The 24,898-nt window shown below is 41.6% G+C and overlaps 1 protein-coding gene across 1 annotated transcript in view; it reads right to left on the reverse strand.

Moving 5' to 3' along the window:
* The window catches only part of prcp (prolylcarboxypeptidase (angiotensinase C)), a 51,250-nt gene extending 34,665 nt beyond the window's left edge, over nucleotides 1-16,585 (reverse strand). Inside the window, exons 1-2 of the mRNA XM_072577683.1 lie at nucleotides 16,395-16,585; nucleotides 8,853-8,993 (exon numbers count right to left, since the gene is read on the reverse strand). Coding sequence (XP_072433784.1) covers nucleotides 8,853-8,993; nucleotides 16,395-16,544 — 291 coding nt within the window. The 5' untranslated portion in view covers nucleotides 16,545-16,585. The remainder of the gene's footprint in view (nucleotides 1-8,852; nucleotides 8,994-16,394) is intronic.
* Between the last annotated feature and the right edge of the window lie 8,313 nt (nucleotides 16,586-24,898).

Consider the following 24,898-nt stretch of genomic DNA (forward strand, 5'->3'; position numbering starts at 1 on the left):
CTTTCCAGCACCACTCTAATATAGACTCTGGTTTCCAGAGTCCTCACTTTTGCCTATTTCCCTGAGAGCATCTGTTCCCAATTTAAATGCCCCAGTTCCTGCCTAATAGCATTGTAATTGTGCCTCCCCAATTAAATACTTTCCCATACTGTCTGTTCCCATCCTTCTCCATGAGTACAGTAAAGGTCATGGAGTTGTAATCACCATCACTGAAATGCTCGCCCATTGTGAGATCTGGCACCTGGCACGGTTCACTGCAAAGTACCAAATCCAATGTGGCCTCCCCTCTAGTCGTCCTATCTACATATTGCATCAGGAACCCTTCCTGGACACACCTGACAAAAACTGTTCCATCCAAACTATTTGAACTAAGTAGGTTCCAATCAATATTAGGAAGTTAAAGTCACCAATGACAACAACCCCGTTACTTCTGCACCTTTCCAAAATCTGCTCCCCAATCTGGTCCGCCATGTCTCTGTTGCTACTGAGGGGCCTGTGGAAAAATCCCAATGAAGGGACTGCTCCTTCCCTGTTTCTGACTTACACCCATACTGACTCTAAGACAACCCTCCTGGACAATCTGCCTTTCTGCAGTTGCAATAATATCCTTGATTAGCAATGCCACTCTTCCACTTCTTTTACCTCCCACTCTATTCCTTTTGAATCTATTCCTGCCCCTGTGATATTCACGTCTCCGTAATGGCCACAACATCATAGTTCCAAGTACTGATTCATGCTCTCAGTCATCACCCTTATTTCTGATACTTCTTGCATTAAAAATTTCAACCCATCGCACTGACTGCATCTTTGCCCTATCCCTCCTTACAGAGTCTCTGTATCTGGTTGTTCATTACCTACTCTATCATCTGATCTGTAGCCTCAGGTTCCCACACCTTTGCCAATCTGATTTAAACCTTCCTGAAGAGCATTAGCAAACCTCCCACCCACAATATTGGTGCCCCACCAGTTCAGGTGCAACCTGTCCTTCTTGTGTAGGTCTCACCTTCCCCAGAAGGTATCCCAATGATCCACATATCTGAAGCCCTCCCTCCTACACCACCCTACAGCCAGGTGTTCATCTGCACTCACTCTCTATTCCTAGCCTCAATGGCATGTGGCACCAGTAGCAATCCTGAGATTATTACTCTGCTTATCCTGCCTTCTAGCTTCCAACCTGACTCACAATATTCTTTTTTCAGGTCCTCCTCCTTTTCCCTACCTATGTCATTGGTACCGATATGCACCATGACTTCTGGCTACTCTCCCTCCCTCGTAAGAATCCTGTAGGCCCGATCTGAGATATCACTGACCCTGGCACCCGGCAGGCACACACCATCCGAGAGTCTCACTTGCAACCACAGAATCTCCTATCACTATTGTTCTCCTACTCTCCCCCCTTATCTTCTGAGCCACAGAGCCAGGCTCAGTGCCAAACACCTGGCCACTGTAGCTTTCGCCTGGTAGGTCCTCCCCCCCAGTAGTATCCAAAACATTACAACTAACCAAGTTGGCTGTGAGTCACTGAGACTGGCAGAGCCTTCAGGGCTTGCTTGACAGGCCACCCCTCTTGGTACCTCCAGGAAGCAATATGATTGGGTGAGACATGGTGGCGTCCCTGAGTTCAGCATGAAACTCCAATCTTTTTAACTCCTTTAATTTCAAGATGTTGTAAGCAAGCATTTAGGCATGGATTAAATTCCCTTTCTGGGTAACTACTGATGAGAATGTCACAACTGATGTTCAGTCTGCATTCAAGTTGTCCAAGTGCAGGCTGAATCATGTGCTGAAATATCTCCACTGTGCAATGTTAAGTTTCTTGTATTGTAAGCCTTCAACATGGGTACAAAATATTGGGAGATACCTCAATGCTTCTGCAAGTCTGATTTGATGGCATCGTGAATTGAGGTTAAGTTTAGCAAAGTGTTTAACATCAAGTACACTCTCTATACCATCAATTGTCAGTGACAAACGCCATTCTCAATGCATGCGGAGTTTGTTGACCACATATCAATGCAGATTCTGACTCTTGCTCGAGTTTCTTATTGACTTCAATCATATGCAAATCTGTAAATCTGTTGCCAAATGAAAACTAATACACGTGTCACATTCTTCAAGTGTTGAACTTGAGGTGTGGTAGTTTTCTTTGGCAGCTTCAAGTTCAGCAGCTCTATCCTCTGAAAATAATAGTGATCTTGCTACTCAGTAGCTCTGACAGCAGTCTTTTTTTCCACAAGTGCCATTTGGTGTACTCGGCTAGAGTAACAATTTTGAATTATTTATACTTGGTTCCTTATGACATGGTCAATTTCACTAGAGTCACACATGGTTGCTAGGTGCCTCAAGCAATACACAAAATACTAGTTATTGGGTTTATATTTTATTTTGTAGGTCTAAAGATAATTGTTTCACATATTATGCTTCTCTTGCACATAAACTAAGTGTCTGTGCCTTTGTTGTTGAATTGTGGTGATTTTGATAAGGTGTAAAAGGTTTTAAAAATTCTTCTAATTCTTTGCTGCCAAAGTGGAGAAGCATTTTTTTCAATTCACTCCTGGGGCATGGGCATCATTGGCTGGTCAGCATGTATTGCTTGCCACTGTTGCCTTTAAGAAGGTAATGGTGAACTACCTTCTTGAACTGCTGTCATCCATGTGCTGTAGGTAGGCCCACAATGCTGTTAGGGAGGGAATTTCAGAATTTTGACTCAGCAACAGTGTAGGAATAGCAGCAGATGGAACTTGAAACCTGGCTTCCTGGTTCAGTGGTAGGGATATTATCCACAAGCATTCAATCCCCTCCAGCAGTGATGCTCAGTCGCAACAGCATGTACGATCTACAAGATGCACTTCAGAAATTCACCAAAGATCATTACACAGTATCTTCCAAAGCTGCAATCACTTCCATCTAGAAATACAAGGGCAGCAAATATATGAGAACACCACCATCTTCAATATTCCCTCCAAGCCACTCAACATCCTGACTTGAAAATATTTCAGCATTCAATACCTTTTTCCCTTCATCATCTGTGATGGCAAAATCTACCATGGCCCCTTCAAAACTCCACAACAACTTTTGCCAATATGGAATCACAGGTGACAGTTCCACATTGCCTGAAAAAGGGGCAAGGACTGTACTATTTTCATCAGCAATAATGAATAAGATTGCTTGTAAAACTTTCCTGCTTACATGATCCAAGTCTGTGACCTTTTGAAACAGGCTGATTGTTTCTTAAAATCTACAACTTAAAATGCTGTCTTTTCTGCAGAGAGTAAGCAAAAGCATCAAAAAGATTCATACCATCTTATTTTGCATATCTTTATTATTGGTACACAGTTCTTGGGACTACAATCAACCAGATTTAAAAGCCTATGGGTAAAATGGCTTCTTCAGGCTCTGTTTCTGCTGGCTGACATCTTCTGTTGATAAAGCTATGGTATAGAATTGTGAGTAAAGGTGAAAAAACTAAACTTTGCAATTTTTAATGACAGTATACATTAGAGTGCAATATTATGTTCAGTTTCTGATAAAGGAGCTGATGAGCCAAGTAGTAGGAAAAGTGTGGTATCTGTTGACTATATTATTATTTCTGTGATGTAGAAAAACATGAAAGGAGACAAAAATGGGAGAAAACAGGAAATAAGACAGTGGAAGGAAATTGGAAACACTTTAAAGAGTTATTTTTAAACTGCTAAAGCAATTCAGGAATTAATGAAATAAAAATTCAAGCGTAATACCAACAAGAATAACCAAGTAAGTTATGGAATGCACCGAGAATGGCAAATACATATAAAATATGAAAAAAAATTAAAGCTAGGATGTCTATAAAGACAAACTGAGAAATCACAAGAAAGGAAGGAAGAACATAAGCAAACTATAACAGTTGAATGGTGAAGCAGTTTTCAAATATGGCAGACATGAGCAAACTGTGGAGAAACCTTGGATTATTAGAAAAAAAGTGGGATGTGCTGTTTTAGTACAACGATGTTTTTAAAAATTAAACTACTGCTTTCAACAATATTCTCAAATGAAACAGGAGAAACATAGTCAAAATAAGAAAACAGCTTGAGGGCAGGTTTTCACTAGAAATCTTTAAATTTGTAAGGGACAAAATGCTGGAGAGGTTGCAAGCAGATAAAATCCAGGGTTTGATAAATTCATCCCCAGGGTTCTAACAGATTTAAGACTGGACATTTTAATTCTCTCAGCGATATTTTTCAGATCTCTCTGAACACAAGGATATAGGGCTTAGGAGCAGGAGTAGGCTGTTTGGCCCTTCAACCTGAGGTCAGGGCACAATCGAGGTAATCACCTCTTTTTAAATATAGGCTAAAAACAAGCAATAAGCTACAAATCTATAACCTTTACTTTGTGGGAAAATTGTTCAAAAACCATAATGCGAACAAGTACAAGCAATCACTTTGAGTTACTGGAGTGAACGATAGGCTTTTGGAATGATAGATCTTTCTTAATTTATTAGATTTATTTGATGTAATGGACCTTTATAGTAGTAATGAAATAGTGAATATAGCTTTACAGGATTCTAGAAAACTATTTGACACTATTCTACATAACAGACTACTGTATTGTTCTGATTCCTGTACTAGAACACAATATACAGTATTAAATCTAGAACTGGTGGCTTTGTAGAAACTTCCTTCATTGTAATGACATCACCATTACTTTCCAAATCAAATTATTTTTACAGATTAATAATTGGAGGAGAGCCATTTTAGAATCATGAATACAATTGGCCAAACAAGCCATAATTCAGAAGACTAAAATTACAGTATGAAATTAAATAAGAAACAAAACAGCTTAACGATCACACAAGTAATTACAGGTATCTGCGTATTGTGAGAACTTACTCTAACATGGTTCAAATTTGGTAATTAGAATTCTGAAAAAGAAATTAGCACTACATGATCATGCAGAGTTTAAGGCACTTTAAGAAGGAAATTATTAAAACATCTGTATCAAGATTTATGGCTTAATTTGGAAACACTATAATTGGATTAAATTATTGATATCCTGTGGAAGGATGTGTGACAATAATCAGACATTTACCTTATCAGATGATAAAGACATGAAGACAATTTACATTCCAGCCAGAATGAAAACCAGTGGAAACTGCAAATTTGGGACACCGAATAACTTCTTTACTTGCAAGAGTTTTTATTTCTAAATTGTCGTTGAAAACCAGATAAGCCAAATAGCCTAGAAGTTAATGTATTTCTTACAGTATTTCCTCCATTTTCCTCTCACCTGACATTGTGTCTGAATCAAGAGTTGAACCAGTAAGATATGATTTTTGTGTCATCAGGTTTCTTGTTCATTGCCAAACCAGGGTTCTTTTCAATTGAGGAAAATACATTCTCATACTGTGTTCTACCACATTGGCAACCTACCCAGGAGACATGGCTGCTGTATGGCAAGGATACAAGGTTAGAGGGGTTAAAATCCTGCAGACCTCGCCCAAGATCCCCATGTGCTGCATTGTTAATGATTGAAACGTTGGGGTGGCAAAGAAAGCCAATAGCCACTCATCAATACTAGTTATAGGGTAGCAGATGAAGTTCCATGCAGAGAAATATGAAGTAATGCATTTTGGAAGAAAGAATATGGACAGACAATTTAAAAGAAAGGGTATGATTCTAAAAGGAGTGTAGGAGACGCCTCGTGTCTAAATGGATTGCTCATGGAAGGTGAATGAATAGGTGGAGAGAGCAGCAAATACAGCATATAATGGTCTGGGCTTTATCAATAGGAACATAGAATACAAGGGTAAGGAGAGGATGCTGAAATTATACAAGATACTTGTTAAACCTCAGCTGGAGGATCCAGTACAGTTCTGGGTGCCATAGTTTCAGAAGAATGTGAATGCATTAGGCACAGTACAGAAGAAATTTTTCGAAAATGGTTCCAGGGATGAGAAACTTCAATTATGAAGATAGAGTGAAAAGGATGCGATTGTTCTCTTCAGAGAGAAGAAAGCTAACAGGAAATTTAATATAAGTTTTGAAATCATGGAAGTTTGCATAGAGTAGCTGGGAGAAGCTGTTCCAGCTCATAAAAGAAAAAGAGGGTACAGATTTTAAGTGATTTGCAAATGTAGCAAATATTATGTGCAATACAATTTTTTCACACAACAAGTTAAGGACTGGATTGCACTGCCTGAACTGTGGCAGAGGCAGGTTCAATTCAGGTATTCAGGAGGACATTAGGTTGTTTCTATTCAAGACATTACGTGCAAGGTACGGAGAAAAGCACTTTGTCGTAATATGCATTAATAAAGCCAATGCAGGTTTGACAGGCTGAATGGCCTCCTTTAGTCCTGTAACACTTCTGTGAATCTCTGGTCGGTGACATACCTAAAGGTTCAATCTCTTGCAATTCTGATCACATTTGACAATATAATATTTGTCACATGGTAAGAGATCACACGTCGACAAATTAACTACATTTATTTTATACTTTTCACAAGTCAATTCTCCGTTATTTGAGAATCTTTATTTGTGGTTTTGTGGTGTTTTGGAACTATTGTGTGAAAAGTTCCAAAAACCAGGCAGTCACCCATGAGCAGTGAAGAGCAATAACCATTCTGTCCACCTAACCCACCCATACAATTCTCATGCCCTGGCTTTCAACCCCTACCAGTCAGCCCATTCACAATCTTTCTCCCCTCCAAATCTTGAAGCCCCATGATTTCAGAAGAGTTCTGATAAAAATCAGGTGGGGAGATTAAATAGATGACTCCACTTATACTTCAATATTATTATATATTACTTCTATATTACTTTGTTAATAAATAAAACAACATTATCTTCACTGTTAAAGGCTTTGATTTAAGCTGAAATAGTTCAGATCTTTTTTTGTTAAAATTTTGTTGCAGCAATTCAGTTCATACTTCCACCATTTAAATTTCTGAGTTTTCTAGGTAATCTTGAACAAATGCAATTTAGAAATTTTACGCAGAATGTTGCTGCTGTTGCTGGAATAGTTTGACTACAGGGACGAGGGGAAGTATTTGTAGCTTTAGAGAGAAACTTAATCTTTTTTCTGCTCAGTCTTAACGGTGCACAGTCTTCCATGCATACCATTATGTAGTTGCAAACTTTCTGATCACTGAAAAATTAGCAAGAAAAATAAAAACTAACAAAACAGAAGAAAAGCAACAATGAAAGTACAAAGCAGATTAATCATAAAACCAGATGACTAACATGGTAAGAAAGATCATAATCCAGATGAGGACACAGAAGAGAACAATCGCAGGAAACTTATAAAAAACACAAAGCATGAAAAGAGAAATCACAACACGAGTCATATGGGGAGGCAGGACAGAAGAAGGCCAACTCATCCATGCTGACCAGGTTTCCTAAACTGAACTAGTCCCACTTGCCTGCGTTTGGCCTCTAAACTTTTCCTATCCATGTGCCTGTCCAAATGTGCTTTAAATGTTGTCATTGTAGCTGTCGCTACTACTTCCTCTGATAGTTCATTCCACATACACACTTTCCTCTGTGTGATAAAGTGGTCCCTCAGGTCCCTTTTAAATCTTTCCCCTCTTATCTTAAACTTATGTTTTTGATTCCCCTACCCTAAGGAAAAGACCTTGGCTATTCAGCTTATCTATGCCCCTCATGATTTTACTCTGTAAAGGTCACCTTCCATCTCCTATGCTCCAGGGAAAATAGTCCCAGTTTATCCAGTGTAGCTCAAATTTTCCAGTCTCGGTGATATTCTTGTGAATCTTTTATGCATCCTTTCCAGTTTCCTGCAGCAGGACGACCATTAAGCTGAGGGCCCTTTCAGCTGGCCGGTTAGTAACACATTGGGTAGGTTAGCTGGACGGCTGGTTTGCGATGCAAAGTAATGCCTATGGTGCAGGTCCAACTCCTGCACCGGCTGAGGTTACTGTGAAGTTCTTAACCTCTCCCTTTGCCTGAGGCTCGGTGACCCTCAGGTTAAGCTCACTATAAGTCACCCTTCTCTAATGAGAAAGCACCAGCTATAAGCCTAACAATTTAAACCAAATACCCATCCCACATATTAATGAATATGCCTTTAAACGTTACTAAATTGTCAGATGATTTCTCACAGCAGATTTAGTAGTTACTGCATAAACTTGTTCCACACAGTTTCACCTTATTAAGAGAAGAGTTTGGCAGGGTTTGATAGCAAATCACTCACTATAAAGTAAAGATCTTAACATATCTTAAAAGTTGCAGAAAATACTTTGTTACATTCAGATTATTAACATTGCACAACCTGTTTTCTTTTAAGCCGAGTTATAAAATGGTAAAAATAATTTACGGTATTGTCATTCAGATCAGAAAATATTTCTAGGAGTGGCTGTCCTGGGTCTGGATTCCCTAAGCTCAATGAATGAGAAAGCTGGTACACATCTTTCAAAGAACCCATACAATTTTTCAATTTTTACTACATCCATGCAATTAGTACAAATTGGCTAACGAAAGGTTGCATAAGATTGTGCACTGTAAATGCTGAAAAAGTTAAATTATAACTCTAACACTTCCCACACACAATGCGTTACCACTTTAGTAGTTCCAATTTTATAACATAGTATAAGATATAATGAATATTAGGTATATTTTTGAATAACAAATAAAATCTTCTGGGCAGTATGCATGTGAATTTCAGGAAAGAACAAAAGTATACGACCCCCTCCATCCCAACCTCCAAGGTAACACTTACAAAACTCACAAATGAAGAATGGCCATATGGGAAAGAGAAATGATATTGGGAAAAACATTTGTAATTCTGGAACGGAAGTCAATTTTTTCAGGAGAGGAACAATAAAATATAAGAAAATTTACAAAATAAATTATTCTTACCGTATTGTTACAGAACCATGTGATGTCTCCCTCATTTCCTGTGTAGAAAAGAATGGGACCACCATTGTGATTCCAATATTTGTATGCTATCAAGTATCTTTGGTTGAATGTAGCATTGTCAGCAAATCCAAAGTGATCAATCTGTGAAAAACATAATTTTCATATTTAATGGGAATGAATTCGTTTGTCTGACTCTAATCCAGTATACAAACAGCATCAAACATTTGTTCGCACATTTCCCCATCGTTTTCAAAACTTAGAGTGCAGTTTCTTTGATTTGGTTCCTTTGATTTCTTTGAGGCCTAAATGCAACAGTAATTGACATATAATTGCAAACAGCAAATTTACTAAAGAAATCTCATATGGCTGTCATAAAATTATAAAAACCATATATTACATATGACTCTACATGAGCACAATGAAAACTATAACAAAAAACATAAGATTGTCACAAGAACGAAGGAAAGTCACAGATCATAAGTTATAATGCTGCATATTATAAATTTTCATTACATTCTCACCAAACTACAATTCCCATATTGCATTTTCCCTCTCTCTTAAGTATAACTTTAACTTAATCATCCATTTAATCATTACCATGAGGATAGAGTGACAGTGCTTGATATCAAGACCCCATTTGATCAAGTGTGGCATCAAGGAGTCCTAGCAAAATTGGAAACAGTGGGATTTAGGGTACAAATTCTCTGTTGGTTGGAGGGAGTCAAACCTGACACAAAGGAAGATGGCTGTGGTTGTTCGAGTTTGGTCATTTTAGCTCCAGGATATCTCTGCAGGGGTTCCTCAGGGTAGGCCCAATCATCTTCAGCTGCTTCATCGACAACCTTCCCACCAACATAAGGACAGAATTGGGGATGTTCGCCAATGATTGCACAATATTGAGCACCATTTGTAATCCTCACATTTTAAAGTAATATCTAGACTGGGGCTGAAAAGTGGCAAGCAACATTTGCACCACACAAACATCAGGCAATGACCAACTCCAACATTAGACAATCTAATCTTGAAGTTCAATTGCATTACCATCACTGAATCCTACACTAACATCCTGGAAATTGCCATTGACCAGAAACTGAACTGAATTCACTATACAAATACAGTGTGTGCAAAATCAGTTTAGAAACTAGGAAATTTGCAGCAAGTAACTCATCTCTTGACCCACTTCCGCTCCACTATCTACAAAGCAGAAGTCAGGAGTATGATCGAATACTCCCCAATTGCCTGGATAAGTGCGGTTCCAATAACACTCCAAAGGTTTGAAACCATCCAGGACAAAATATCCTGATTGATTGGCACCATATCCACAAACATCTACTCACTTCATCAATGGTGCTCAGTAGCAGAAGAAGTGTGTACGAACTGCAAAATGCAAGGCAAAAATTCACCAAACCTCATTATATTATAGCACCTTCCAGTCCCACACCCACATCCATCTCAAAAGACAAGGGCAGGCAACATCACCTACAACCTACCCTCCAAACCATTCACCATTCTGACTCAGAAAAATATTGTCATTCCTTCAATGTAGTTGGGTCAAAGAACTGGAATTCCCTCTTTAATGATATTATGGGTCTACCTACAGCATATAGACTGCCATCTTCTCAAGGGCAAACAGGGACAAGCAAGAAATGCTGCTCTAGCCAGTGATGCATATATTCCATGAGTGAATTTTTTAAAGTTTAAATTTCACACCAACTTGACTACCATCATACACCTCACTCAATTCCATTACTTTAAAATCAGGTTACTGATAACAGTCACCCAACATCAAAATTACCGCAATTCTTCCTCTCTCACACCCACCCACATACACATACTCGGTGAACAGAGTGAAATTCCTGGATTAAATTGCAAATAAAGCTTAGGCCTCAGACAGAAACTAGCCCTTGTTGGCAAAAGGTCCTGCAAACACTCCAACTATTTTACAGTGATACAGTATTAAAAGTTTTGCTTTCACAATTGTATAATCTGTTTGTCTTTTATGCCATAAATGCTACTTCCAGCTGAGTATATCACAACCACTGTGAGGGAAAATGTGTACAAAATGAGAAAGTTATCTTACTAATTTGATTGATAGGTTGATGTTGTAGGACTGCCGATTTATGACAAGCAGTTTGGAAAAGGATTAGAGGTAATTTCTTGGAGGTATTCCTTCTTTTTAATTTAGTAATTTGTGAAATCCATCCTTCAGATTTGTTTTGCTAATTAACAATATCTAACTTAGATTGATAGTAAATAAAACTTTCCCTAGTTTTGTTTTTATAATGCTTACACAAGTATATTCCCAACTCTGCTTGCAATACTAATGCCCTGGTTTGAGGTGGTTGAGAGGTGATATAGTGAGATGCTCTGCCTGATCTTCTTGACCCTAAATGGTAAAAGAAAACTCAGCATAAATTCAAGCATCATGCAGCTTGATAAAAGATAACATTATGATAACATTCCAGAAACCTAATTAGAGGTCAGAGAAAACAACAATGCCTTGAATCCTAGATAAGATAGCTGGATATTAAAGCCATTGCTTTTTTGCTTTGGGTAGGCAGTAGCACTGAAACATCAATGACTTTGAGAAATCATGAGACTCTGGCCTGCAAAGCCATGACATCACCTACAACTGGGCAGCTGACTTTATAAAAATTGTGCAAAATTGCTCTGAAAAAGCATTGTTCTGTAGAAAGCACATAAAAACCCTACCCTGAAGACAAATTGTAGATATATTGGACCAGAGGTTTGGTACCATCCCACAGACAAAACCTTCAGGATGGTTAGAAGTCTTAATAAGACTGTCCTTGCATCGTCTAATTTTATAGCTTTCAACTTTAAGTAAATAATCCTTTTAAAAAACTACAAGCTAAAGCCAGATCTTCTGACCCACTTAAGTTAAATCTTTTGTTTCATGTCGATATGTCATGTTGTTTGCGTCAACTCAAAAGCAAAACTTATGCCAAAACTTGTCAGAGTCAACTCTTTGATTGTATTGTGATATATATGCCAGTTGTTCTAGATTTATCACAAGTTATTGTGATCAAACTCTTGACAGTTTTCATTACTTATCCATGTTCATTGAGTAATGTATGAAACGTTTGTGGCAGTCATTATCCTTCAAGATATATAATTTAGACTGAGGCGACAACTAATAAGGTGACAAGGAACACTAATTAACAAGATCATCAACAGATTTAGATTCTTCAATTCACACCTATATCAAATTTGTCAAATTTCAGGTTTTTTTTCAGGAGGCATAATTTTAATTAAGCCCAAAAAAGGATCTCATAAGAGGGAAATAGTAAGCAAGTTTTGAGAAGACTGGTAGCTTAGGTTGATGTCCTGGATGTAGGTTTGCTCGCTGAGCTGGAAGGTTCATTTTCAGAGTTTTCGTTTCCATACTAGGTAACATCAGTGAGCCTCCAGATGAAACACTGGTGGTATAGCCCACTTTTTTATTTATGTGTTTAGGTTTCCTTGGTTGGTGATATAACTTCCTGTTCTTTTTCTCAGGGGTTGGTAAATGGGATCCAAGTCAATGCGTTTGTTGATAGCTTTCTAGTTGGAATGCCATGCTTCTAGGAATGCTCGCACGTGTCTCTGTTTGGCTTGTCCTTGGATGGATATGTTGTCCCAGTCAAAGTGGTGTGTTTTCTCATCTGTATGTAAAGATACCAGTGAGAGTAGATCATGTCTTTTGTGGCTAGTTGATGTTCATGTATCCTGGTGGCTAGTTTTCTGCCTGTTTGTCTAATGTAGTGTTTGTTACAGTTCTTACAAAGTATTTTGTAAATAACATTAATTTTGTTTATTGGCTGCATAGAGTCTTTCAAGTTCATTAGCTGCTGTTTTAGTGTGTTGGTGGGTTTGTCAGCTACCATGATGCCAAGGGGTCTGAGTAGTCTGGCAGTCATTTCCGAGATGTCTTTGATGTAGGGAAAAGAGGCTAGGGTTTCTGGACATGTTTTTTTTCTGCTTGCTTGGGTGATTTGGGTGCACGGTGGCTCAGTGGTTAGCACTGATGCCTCACAGTGCCAGGGACCTGGGTTCAATTCCTGCCTCGGGTGACTGTCTATGTGGAGTTTGTACATTCTCCCTGTGTCTGCGTGGGTTTCCTCCCACAATCCAAAGATGTGCAGGTCAGGTGAATTGGCCATGATAAATTGCCCAGAGTGTTAGGTGCATCAGTCAGGGGTAAGTAGGGGAATGGGTCTGGGTGGGTTACTCTTCAGAGGGTTGGTGTGGACTTGTTGGGCCGAAGGTAATCAAATCTAAAAAAATGGGTTCATTGGGTACCCATTTTTTTTAACACACTGTATAGGTGATTTTCCTCTGCTCTTTGTAGTTCCTCTGTGCTGCAGTGTGTGGTAGCTCATTGAAATAATGTTCATTTGTGAATGTCAGGATGATTGCTTCTGTAGTTCAGTATTTGGTCCGTATGTGTTGTTTTCCTGTAGATGCTGTTTTGACGTTTCCCATTGGCTGTTTGCTCTCCTGCGACATCTAGGAACGGCAGTTTATTGTTGTTTTCCACCTCTTTAGAGAATTTTATGCCAGTAACAGTATTATTGATGGTCTTGAAGGTTTCCTCTAATTTGTTTTGTGTAGTGATGACAAAGGTGTCATCCACATAGCAGACCCAAAGTTTGGGTGGGATGGCTGGCAGAGCTGTTTGTTTGTATCTCTGCATTACTGCCTCAGCTAAGAACTCTGATATCGGAGATCCCATGGGTGTTCCGATGGTTTGTCTGTAGGTTTTGTTGTTGAAGGTGAAGTGCGTGGTAAGGCATAGGTCCACGGGCTTTTGCTACAGCTCTGCAATGGGAAATACAGGGTTACAGAGAAAGTGCAGGGGGATGGGTCTGGTGGGCTGATCTTTGGAGTGTCAGTAGTGCCATGTTGGGCCAAATGGCCTGTTTCCACACTGTAGGGATTCTATTTTATTCTAGAAGTTGGTTGAAGATAGGAGATGGAGGGTTGCTTTTAAGACTGGAGGCTTGTGACCAGCAGTGTGCCACAAGGATTGGTGCTGGGTCCACTGCTTTTCATCATTTATATAAAGGACTTGGATGTGAACATAGGAGGTATGGTTAGTAAGTTTCAAATGACACCAAAATTGGAGGTGTAGTGGACTGCAAAGAAGATTACCTCAGAGTACAAAGGGATCTTCAGATGGGCTGAAGATTAGCAGATGGAGTTAGATAAATGTCAGGTGCTGCATTTTGGAAATGCAAATCAGGGCAGGACTTAAATACTTACTGGTTAGATCATGGGGAGTGTTGCTGAACAAAGAGACCTTGGAATGCAGGTTCATAGTTCATTGAAAATGAAGTTGCCTGTAGACACGATAGTGAAGAAGGTGTTCTGCATGCTTCCCTTTATTAGTCAGAGCATTGAGTATAGGAGTTGGGAGATCATGTTACAGCTGTACAGAACATTGGTTAGGCCACTTTTGGAATTCAGTTCTGGTCTCCCTGCTATAGGAAGTATGTTGTGAGACTTGAAAAGGTTCAGAAAAAATTTACAAGCACGTTGCCAGGATTGGAGAGTTTGTGCTGGGGCTAGGTTTGAGCTGGGACACATTCCTGGAGTGTCGGATGACCTTATAGAGGTTTATAAAATAATGAATGGCATGGGTAGGGTGAATAGCAAAACTCTTTTCCCTGGGGTGGGTAAGTCCAGAGGTAGAGGGCACAGGTTTAAGGTGAGAGGGGAAAGACTTAAAAGGGACTTAAGGAGCAACTTTTTACATAAACAGTTGTCATTTATGAAATGGTGGTGAAGTCTGGTACAATTACAAAATTTAAAAGGCATCTGGTTGTGTATATGAATAGGAAAGGTTTAGAGGGATATGGGCCAAGTGCTGGCAAATGGAACTAGATCAATTTAGAATTTCTGGTTGGCATGGGCGAGTTGGACTGAGAGGTCTGTTTCCATGCTGTACAGCTGCATGATTCTATATGAAATTAAAGCGCATGTGATTGGAGTCAGTGTATTGAGATGGATAGAAAATTGGTTAGTAGACAGAAAACAGAGTCGGAATAATAGGGTCTTCTTCTGAATGGCAAGCAACAGCTTAAGGGGTACCGCAGGGATTGATACTAGGACCCCAACTGTTCATAATATGAGGGATGTGGGAACTAAATATAATATTGCAAAATTTGCCGATGACACTAAGATGGGTAGAAGGACAAGCCATGAGGAGAATGAGATGTTGCAGTGTGAATTGGACAGGCAGTACTGGGCAAATGCATGGTAGATGCAGTATTTTGTGGATAAATGTGATGTTATCCACTTTGATAGCAAAAATAGAAAGGCAAATTATAGTCGCTGGAGTTTAGAAGAATGGGAAGGGATCTCATAGAAATCCATAAAATTGTACATTGGCAAAGACAGGTTAGACGTAGGAAGGATGTTCCTAGTGGTGAGGTAGCCCAGAAGGAGGGATCATAGTTTAAGTCAACCGTTCGGACTGATGTGAGGAGGAATTTCTCCACCCACAGAATGGTAAGTCTGTGGAACTCACTAACACTAGAAAGGCCAAATCATTATGTATTTTCAAGGAGAACTACAGTATATAACTCTTTGTGAAAAAAAGGGATCAAGGGATTTTGGCAAGGAGGGGAGGGAAATTATGGTATTGAGCTCAGTGATCAGCCATGAAATGGCAGAGCTGACTCAAGGAGTTAAGGCCTACTCCTGTTCTATCTTTTATGCCTCTGCATGTTTTTGTGAGAAAATGCTGCAGTGGCATGATTTTTTTAAAAAAATCTAAACCACAAATTGAAAACTGAAGTCACAACCTAGGAATACATCTTAAATCTGGAAGTTATTAGACGGAGAATTTACAGGATGAAACCACATCATGCTATTTGCAATGACTCTCAAAATCTAATGTGGTGTTGAAACTCTATGTTCATTAATAAACTTAATTTACAACGTGCTACACATCTTGGCACAGGTCATAAAAAACCAGGTTTGATCTCTCTCGAAGTCGCAAATCTAAGATTGGCTATTATAAGGAGGAAGGAAGAAGCAAAAACCCTCTTCGGAGACAAGAGGAAGAAGCAATCATCAATCTCGTGTTCTGTTTCCTTATGATTACAACTTTCACACCCTTTTACGTCCCTTTTGTTTTAGTTCAGTTTTCATAAAGACTGGAAGTTATGATAAATTATAATTTGACTACTGCATGCAGCCTTTACAAACAGCTTGTATGAAACTTTTTTGAACAATGCTCATTTGCAGATTAAATATAAACTGGAGGGAGGATACCATCGAAACACAAAGAAGCAGACTCTGTCACTGACTATTAATCTGAAAGGACATAGCGGATTGCACTAGTTTCTGTGGTAATAGTCAGATATGCAACTTATCTTGTGAAACTAGGGAGTGAGGAATGAAGAAGTTCAAGGTCCACTTGTTACCCGACACCAGCTCAGTACCGGGATTGCTGGTTCATCTCAGGTCGGGGGCTGCTGCACACCCACTTTCTCAGTCTCAGCATGTTGGGGACATTTGGGTTAAATCCGCACTCACCTTCTGCCGGAAATACCGAGTCTCATAATCAAATTGCTCCAGAGGCCCAGAGTCCGACGGCACGGCCAGAGCTGCCGGCTGAGGGCTGGACACCAAGGCTGCAGTCGCTATGGTGACCACAGTAAATGACAACTTCAGATCCACCGCCATCTGCACCGAGTTATCGAGGTAAATGAGACAGATCGGAGTGGGGGGGAGGGGCATGAGGGTGAGAGGCGGGGCCTGAGAGTGGGCGGGACCGAACGGAGTGAGGGGGAGGGGCATGACACCGAGAGGCGGGGCCTGAGAGTGGGCGGGACAGAACGGAGTGAGGGGGTGGAGATGAGGGTGAGGGGCCGGGCCTGAAAGGGGAGGGGCCTGAGAGTGGTCGGGACAGAACGGAATAAGGGGGAGGGGCATGAGGGTGAGAGGCGGGGCCTGAGAGTGGGCGGGACAGAACGGAGTGAGGGGGAGGGGCATGAGGGGGAGGGGCCGGGCCTGGAAGGGGAGGGGCCTGAGAGTGGGCGGGACAGAACGGAATAAGGGGGGGGCATGAGGGTGAGAGGCGGGGCCTGAGTGGGCGGGACAGAACGGAATAAGGGGGAGGGGCATGAGGGTGAGAGGCGGGGCCTGAGTGTGGGCGGGACAGAACGGAATAAGGGGGAGGGGCATGAGGGTGAGAGGCGGGGCCTGAGAGTGGGCGGGACAGAACGGAGTGAGGGGGAGGGGCATGAGGGGGAGGGGCCGGGCCTGGAAGGGGAGGGGCCTGAGAGTGGGCGGGACAGAACGGAATAAGGGGGGGGCATGAGGGTGAGAGGCGGGGCCTGAGTGGGCGGGACAGAACGGAATAAGGGGGAGGGGCATGAGGGTGAGAGGCGGGGCCTGAGTGTGGGCGGGACAGAACGGAATAAGGGGGAGGGGCATGAGGGTGAGAGGCAGAGCCTGAAAGGGGTGGGGCCCAAATGTGGGCTGGGGGCTCTGTGTGGGGTCTAACAGTGTAGTGCTGGCAAAGCACAGCTGGTCAGGCAGCATCAGGAGAGTGCACTTATCAGCATATGAATGGGAAGGGTTCGGAGGGATATGGGCCGGGTGCTGGCAGGTAGGACTAGATTGGGTTGGGATATCTGGTCGGCATGGACGGGTTGGACCGAGGGGTCAGTTTCCATGCTGTATGATTCTCTATGATTCTATGACTCTATGAGCTGATGAAGAGCTCATGCTCAAGACGTTGACTCTCCTGCTCCTCTGATGCTGTCTGACCTGCTGTGCTTTTCCAGTGCCACACTTTTCGACTCTGACTCTCCAGCATCTACAGTGCTCAGTTTCTCCTCGGTACTGGGTTGGGGCCTGAGTTGGGAAGAGTCATCAGACTGGCCTTAAACTAAGACAATGTTTGGCAGAGCATCTCAGCCAGGCCCGCAGGGGCCAATCTGACCTACCAGTCACCACCCATTTTAATTCCCCTCCCCACTCCCTTTCTGACATGACTATCCACGGCCTCCTCCATTGCCACAGCGAATCAAACCACAAATTGGAGGAAGAAAATGTCTTCCAGCTGCGCAGCCGACAGACCTAAGGACTCAACGTTGAGTTCTCCAATTTCAAATAACCTCCCTTCCCATCACCAGACTCCCTACCCAGTTCGTCCCTTTCATTCCTCTCATCGACCCTTCCAGCAACCAATGGAATTTATCCCTCCCATCAACCAACCAAATCATACCATTTACTGGTGTTCACCTATCCCCACCTCACCACCCTGCCTTCCTATTCCCTTTATCTACAGCTCCCCTTACACCCACCCCCAGTCCTGAAGAAGGGTGACAACCGAAACATTGACTTCTCTACCTCCAGATACTGCCAGGCTTGCTGTGTTCTTCCAGCCTCCTGCTTGTCTGCCTTGGATTCCAGCATCTGCAGGGTTTTTTGTCTGTAACCCTATAGGGTCGTTTCAGCAGTTGGGGTATGGAGTGGAGTGAAGTGGCCTTTGATAGGTTGGGACCTGAGGGATGGAGCCAGTACGATAGGAGTGGCCTGTGTGAGGGGAAGGACCTTGACCTGGGGAAGAGACTTAGAAGGGGGGAGTGTTCTGAGAGAGTTGGTGTGACCTGAGAGAGTGGCAGGGCTGTACGAGTCTGGGTGAGGAGGTGATGAAGGAAGGAATAGGACCATGAGGTAATCGAGCCTCGGGTTGGGGTGCAGTCTTGGTATGGGTAAAGGGAGGGGAGGAGTCTGAATCATTGAGTTGGTTGGGCCTGCTGTCACAGTGGGGATCTAAGAATGAGAGGGTGAGGGAATGGTCTGGGCTTGAGAAAATCTGAGGGAGGAGGAGCAGTCTGCGAGATAGGGAGGGTTCTGATTGAGGGGCAGGACCGATCTGGGAGGAGTAGTCGAAAAGGGGAAGAGGCTGATGCAGGGGGCTGGAGCACAGGAAGCAGGACATGAGAAAAGTTGTGTGGCCTGAGACATGGTACAAAAGTTAGGGGTGGGAGCACAGGGAAATAGCCAGAGAGATGGGATGGGGGGAAAAGAGGAGGACCCCAACAGTTGAAAGGGAGAAAGAAGTCACACAGGCGACTGACTGTGTGGAGTTTGCACTTTCTCCCCGTGTCTGCGTTGGTTTCCTCCGGGTGCTCCGGTTTCCTCCCACAGTCCAAAGATGTACAGGTCAGGTGAATTGGCCATGCTAAATTGCCCGTAGTGTTTCGGTGAAGGGGTAAATGTAGGGGTATGGGTGGGTTTCACTTCAGCAGGTCGGTGTGGACTTGTTGGGCCGAAGGGCCTGTTTCCTCACTGTAAGTAATCTAATCTAATCTTAAAAAGTCTGAGATGGAATGGTGGCTCAGTGGTTAGCACTGCTGCCTCACTACCCCAGAGACCTGGGTTCAATTCCACCCTTGGGTGACTGTGTGGAGTTTGTGCATTCTGTCTGTGTCTGTGTGGATTTCCTCTGGGTGCTCTGTTTTTCTCTCACACTCTAAAGATGTGCAGATTAAGTGGATTCACCATGGAGAATGCAGGGTTACAGGGATGGCGTGAAATGCTCGTTGGAGGGTCTTGATGGGCCAAATGGCTTACTTCCACACTGTAGGCATTTCATGAAGATGGAGGGGTAGGAAAGGAATCTGACAGGTGGGGAGAGAAATACTGAATGGTATTAGCAGAAGACATGGCAAGCAGGTAGAAAAGCCTAACAAACAAATGGGAAGGACGGGGTGTGAGGGGCAGAGCCTGAAGAACAGAATAGGAGCCTGAACGGGTATGGAGTCAAGCTGAGGAAGTATTCAACTGGTGACTGATGACGCAAACGTAATTACTTGAAATGTAATTTTCAGATGGAGGTAGAGTGTAAGTGACAGAAAATGGATTTGCAGTCAAAGAAGATAAAAATGTCTTGTTAATATCCAGTTCTGAAGAAGGATCACTGGTTCAAAAATGATAATTCTGCTTTCTCTATACAGATGCTGCCCGAAACTGCTGAATTTTTCCAGCAATTTCTATTTTTGTTTATATTAATATTAGGGACTTTCAACTGATAAATATCAAAAAACGTGATTGGCATGAGAAAAAGTGTACAATTGACACAGGAATAAAATTACAATTTAGTGGAGGTAAGGGAGAAGGATGATAACTGAGAGGTGGAATTAAGTTAACAAAATAAATTGGTTTTGGTTGTTTATTATCAGCAGGAAAACAAATGCAATAGGAAGGAGGTCGACCAGAATGGGGATTATAATTATTTTTTAAAGTCATAACTAATTTGTGCAGGGGGAGGCAATGGCAAAGTAGTAATATCACTCAAATTAATATTTTAAGAACATGGGTTTGAATCTTAGTAGATGGTGAAATTGTACTCAAATGAAATTTAAAAAGCTAGTTTAGTGGTGACCATTGTCATAAATTCCCAGTCAGCTCACCAATGCTCTTCTGGAAAAGAAATCTGTTGTCCTTACCTGCAGCAATTCTAGAACTATTGCAGTGTGGTTGACTCTTAAGGGCCCTCTAAAATGGTCTAACAAGCCACTCAGTTCAAGGGCAATGAATGCTAGCTCAACCCACTACAGTCACGTCCCATGAACAAATAAAGGACATAGAAGAGCTATTTGAAAAAGAGCTGTATTCTGGATATCCTGGCCAGCATTATCCCTCAACCAATATAATGTAATGAGAAACAGGATATCTGGTCATATACCTGTCTGTGGTTATCTGTTGTGCATACATTTTTGCTGCGTTTATGAACATCACAGCACTGACTACAATTAAGAATTATTTTACTCACGAGAAAGTGCTTTGGGATATCTGAAGTTATGAAAAGTGTGATGTAAATACAAGTACTTCCTTTATGCATTTATCAGATTTTTTATTTCATCACTACCAGGGAATCATATATTTGAGATGTTGACTGGGGCAATCAGAGAAGTCTATGTATTGAGATAGAGTCATAGAGACGTACAGCACAGAAACAGACCATTCGGATCAACTCGTCCATGCTGACCAGTTATCCTAACCTAATCTAGTCCCATTTGACAGCACTTGGCCCATATCCCTTTAAACCCTTCCTATTCACGTGCTCATCCAGATGCCTATTAAATGTTGTAATTGTATCAGCCTCCATGACCTCCTCTGGCAGCTCATTCCAGGCACACACCAACCTCTGCGTGAAAAAGATGTCCCTTTGGTCCCTTTTAAATCTTACCCCTCTCGCCCTAAACCTATGCCCTCTGGTTCTGGACTCCCCAACCCAGGGAAAAGACCTTGTCTATTTACCCTATCCATGCCCTTCATGATTTTATAAACCTCTACAAGGTCACCTCTCAACCTCCAGCACTCCAGGGAAAACAGCCCCAGTATCTTCAGCTTCTCCCTATAGCTCAAACCCTCTAACCTTGGCAAGATTCTTGTAATTCTTTTCTGAACCTTTTCAAGTTTCACACATACTTCTTTTAGGAGGAAGACCAGAATTGCACACAATATTCCAAAAGATACGTGAAGAAACTGTACAAATTCACCTAAACAGTCAATTCCTTCCATTAGTTTTTCTATCTTCAAAATATACCTCAAAGTCATCTCTGTTCGCTGTTTTCTTTCAATGCAAAAATTAAATAAATAAACCAGAGGAATCGGGAATGAGTGTTTTATTTTAAAATGTTTGTTCATGGGAAGTGGGAATCACTGGCCAGGCAAGTATTAATTGGCCATCCTTAACAGTCATTGAGAAAAGGTGATGAGTCACTTCCTGAACCACTGCTCTTTTGGTTTCTTTTGCAAGGGGTGATTCGGTACGCCCACAGCACTGTTAGGAAGAGATTCCAGGATTTTGACTCAAAGAACAGAGATTTAGTTCCATGTCTGAATGTGACTTGGTACAGAACTTACAAAGATTGTGTTCTCTCCAATTCCACTAACTTCAGTTTTGATAGGACTCAACCAGAAATCAATCAAAAACTGTCTTGGGTAGTTATTGCCACTTCACCTCTGAAGTTCAGCTCATTAATCCATATTTGGACCAAGGCTGGAATGAGCTCACAAGCGATATCTATTTTGAAGTATCGATCATCTAAAACAAAATTGAAGAATAAGTAACTATACATTTACATGAAGTGCCATGTTATAAATTTGTATCAGATGCAAGTATCTTCTAGGTTCAAATATTGGTCAGTACCAATTGAGGAAAACTCTAGAATCTCAAATTATTGCATTGTTTCCAGCAAATTGATTTTCAGATGCCACAACCGAAAACTATTATTGATATTTTTATACACTATCATATGCATTTAAAATCTGGTTTTGCATTGCTATTATTAACAGAGGTTACACCAAGGTTTATTCTTCCATTTCAGACAGTGCCTCAAGATTCAGGATGTTTTCACTTGTTTTCACTCAACTTTGATGGTTCCTGAGATAGCTGATAACTTCATAGTGTGGAGACTCAGCTATACCAAGTAGGTGGAACTCAAATGGTCAGATTTATGAGTTGTTTGGAAATTGTTTCTCTTGAAGGTCTCTCAGTTTCATCTCTCCATGATCCCAAGGAAGTTTCTCAATCTGTAAGCGGCCTTCAAAATAAACCTTCTCCATTTGGTCAGTTAGAAGTAAAGGCTTCCCATCAGTTAGCAGTAAGTACGTTTTGGTTTAGTAAATTTGCAGATGACATTAAGGTCGGTGAAGTTGTGGATGGTGCTGTTGCAAGTTACAGAGGGACATAGATAAGCTACGAAGCTGGGCTGAGAGATGGCAAATGGAGTTTAATGCAGAAAAATGTGAGGTGATTCACCTTGGAAGGTGCAACAGGAATAAAGAATACTGGGCTAATGGTAAGATTCTTGGTAGTGTAGATGAGAAGAAAAATCTCAGTGTCTATGTACGTAGATCCCTGAAAGTTGCCACCCACGTTGATCGGGTTGTTAAGAAGTCATACGTTGTGTTAGCTTTTATTGGTAGAGGGACTGAGTCTTGGAGCTACGAGGTCATACTGCAGCTGTACAAAACTCTGGTATGGCTGCACTTGGAGTATTGCATCTAGTTCTGGTCACCATATTATAGAAAGGATTTGGAAGCTTTGGAGAGGCTTCAGAGGAGGTTTACTAGGATGTTGCCTGGTATGGAGGGAAGGGTTTATGAGGAAAGGCTGAGAGACTTGAGGCTGTTGCTGTTAGAGAGAACAACAGTTGAGAGGTGACTTGAGACATACAAGGTAATCAGAGAGTTAAATAGGGTGGACAGTGACAGCCTTTTTCCTTGAATGGTGATAGCTAGCACAAGAGGATATAGTTTTAAATTGAAGGGTAATAGATGTAGGACAGATGTCAGAGGTAGTTTCCTTACTCAGAGAGTAGTAGGGGTGTGGAACTCACTGCCTGCAACAGTGGTAGACTCGCAAACTTTAAGGTATTTAAATGGTCATAGGATAGACATATGGATGAAAATGGAATAGTGTAAGATAGATAGGCTTCAGATTGGTTCCACAGATCAGCACAACATCGAGAGCCGAAGGGCTTGTACTGTGCTGTAATGTTCTATGTTCCATGTAATGTTTACCATCTTCAAGCACGTTTTAAGAACATGCTTAAAGCATTTCACTATCCTGGGAGTCTCCTGCTGTGTGCAAGTTCACAGTGGAGCAGTTGCTTTGACAATTTGTTTTCTGGCATACAAACAACATGCCCAGCAAAGATGGTTTTGAGCAATTAGTCAACACTGGACGTGAAAGGTTGGGAGGGAACACTGTTGTTGTATCACCTTTCTTGGCACTGTTTTGAGGTAAATACTATAGGTTGTTCAAGTCTCCAAAACATGTAGGAGCAGGGGAATCTCAACTGTCTGGTACACCATGACCTTAATTTTGAGTTTAGGATCCTGGTCCCCGAATACTCTTTTCCTGAGTCTGGCACACTGAAGGAGATGGTGAATTTTATAATTTATGTCTACTTATACTTATCAGAATTTGTCAACAAACTCGTGGGAATGATCAAAATGAGTAACTAGTATGACAGTAGGGTGGCCACCAGTTAGTTCATGCCCAACACTTCACTCAGAGCAGGCTGTTCAATGTCTTCGGTAAGTGCTAATCTTGGTTCTGATGGCCAAGACTCCTTGACAGGGATAAGATAGGCTTCAGGACTGCAAAACTTTTCACTTAGCCAATCTTGGCAAGCAACACTTTGAAATAGACCTGCTGACATTCACACATTCCTTGTTTGTCTATGGGACATATGTTTATAATAGCATGTCATTGCCGAAAGCTGAAAGGTTACCTTCTATGGCTGACTCACACAGAGTCCTGTCAACCTCTTCCACAGGAGGTACAAAAATGGCTTCATGCAGATGGCTTACAAGTAGAAGACACAGGACAACCTGTTGCACTTAGCTTGCAAAATGAAGGAACATTCATTTGTCTTAAGGGGACACTGCATGGTGGCATACAAAAGTAAGATTTGAGTACTGAAACGTGCCCAAAACTCAATCAATTACACTGATCAGAGTGGATTGTTCCAAGATGAACAGAAATAGTCCTGGCAAAGGTCTTGTACCCGATGCTGAGGATGAAGACCAAGTATCAATCATTAAGCAGGTGAATACTGAAACTCTTGGGAAGTATGGCAGTGATAGCCCTGTCACAGCCCAGGTCTATGTCTCCGACTGCCAGACACTCCCTCAGCACCCATGCAAACTGCAGAAGCCTATTTGAAATTCAGTGGCCAGTTCATCCAGCGCTGGGCAGTTGCCCTTGAGATTGAGGGCACTTGTGAGCCCTGCCAGATCTCCCAAAACCCTGTCCAGTATCACTGCAGAAGAATAGAGCATCATTTTAGGCTTGCATCTGGGGGTACTGATTCCATCCACATCTGAGGTCAGGGATCCATCATAAGCCAGCAGACTCAACAACTGCTTACAGACCCTTTATTTCTCAGTGAATAGAAGGGGGAGTTATCATCCACATGCTGAAAAATCAGATCTGCTACCACAAACAGATTACGAGACCACCAACTTGCAAGTTCATAAATGCACCCTTCTTTGTATGTCCTACA

This window comes from Chiloscyllium punctatum, chromosome 9, assembly GCF_047496795.1.
Source record: "Chiloscyllium punctatum isolate Juve2018m chromosome 9, sChiPun1.3, whole genome shotgun sequence".
Lineage (NCBI taxonomy): Eukaryota > Metazoa > Chordata > Chondrichthyes > Orectolobiformes > Hemiscylliidae > Chiloscyllium > Chiloscyllium punctatum.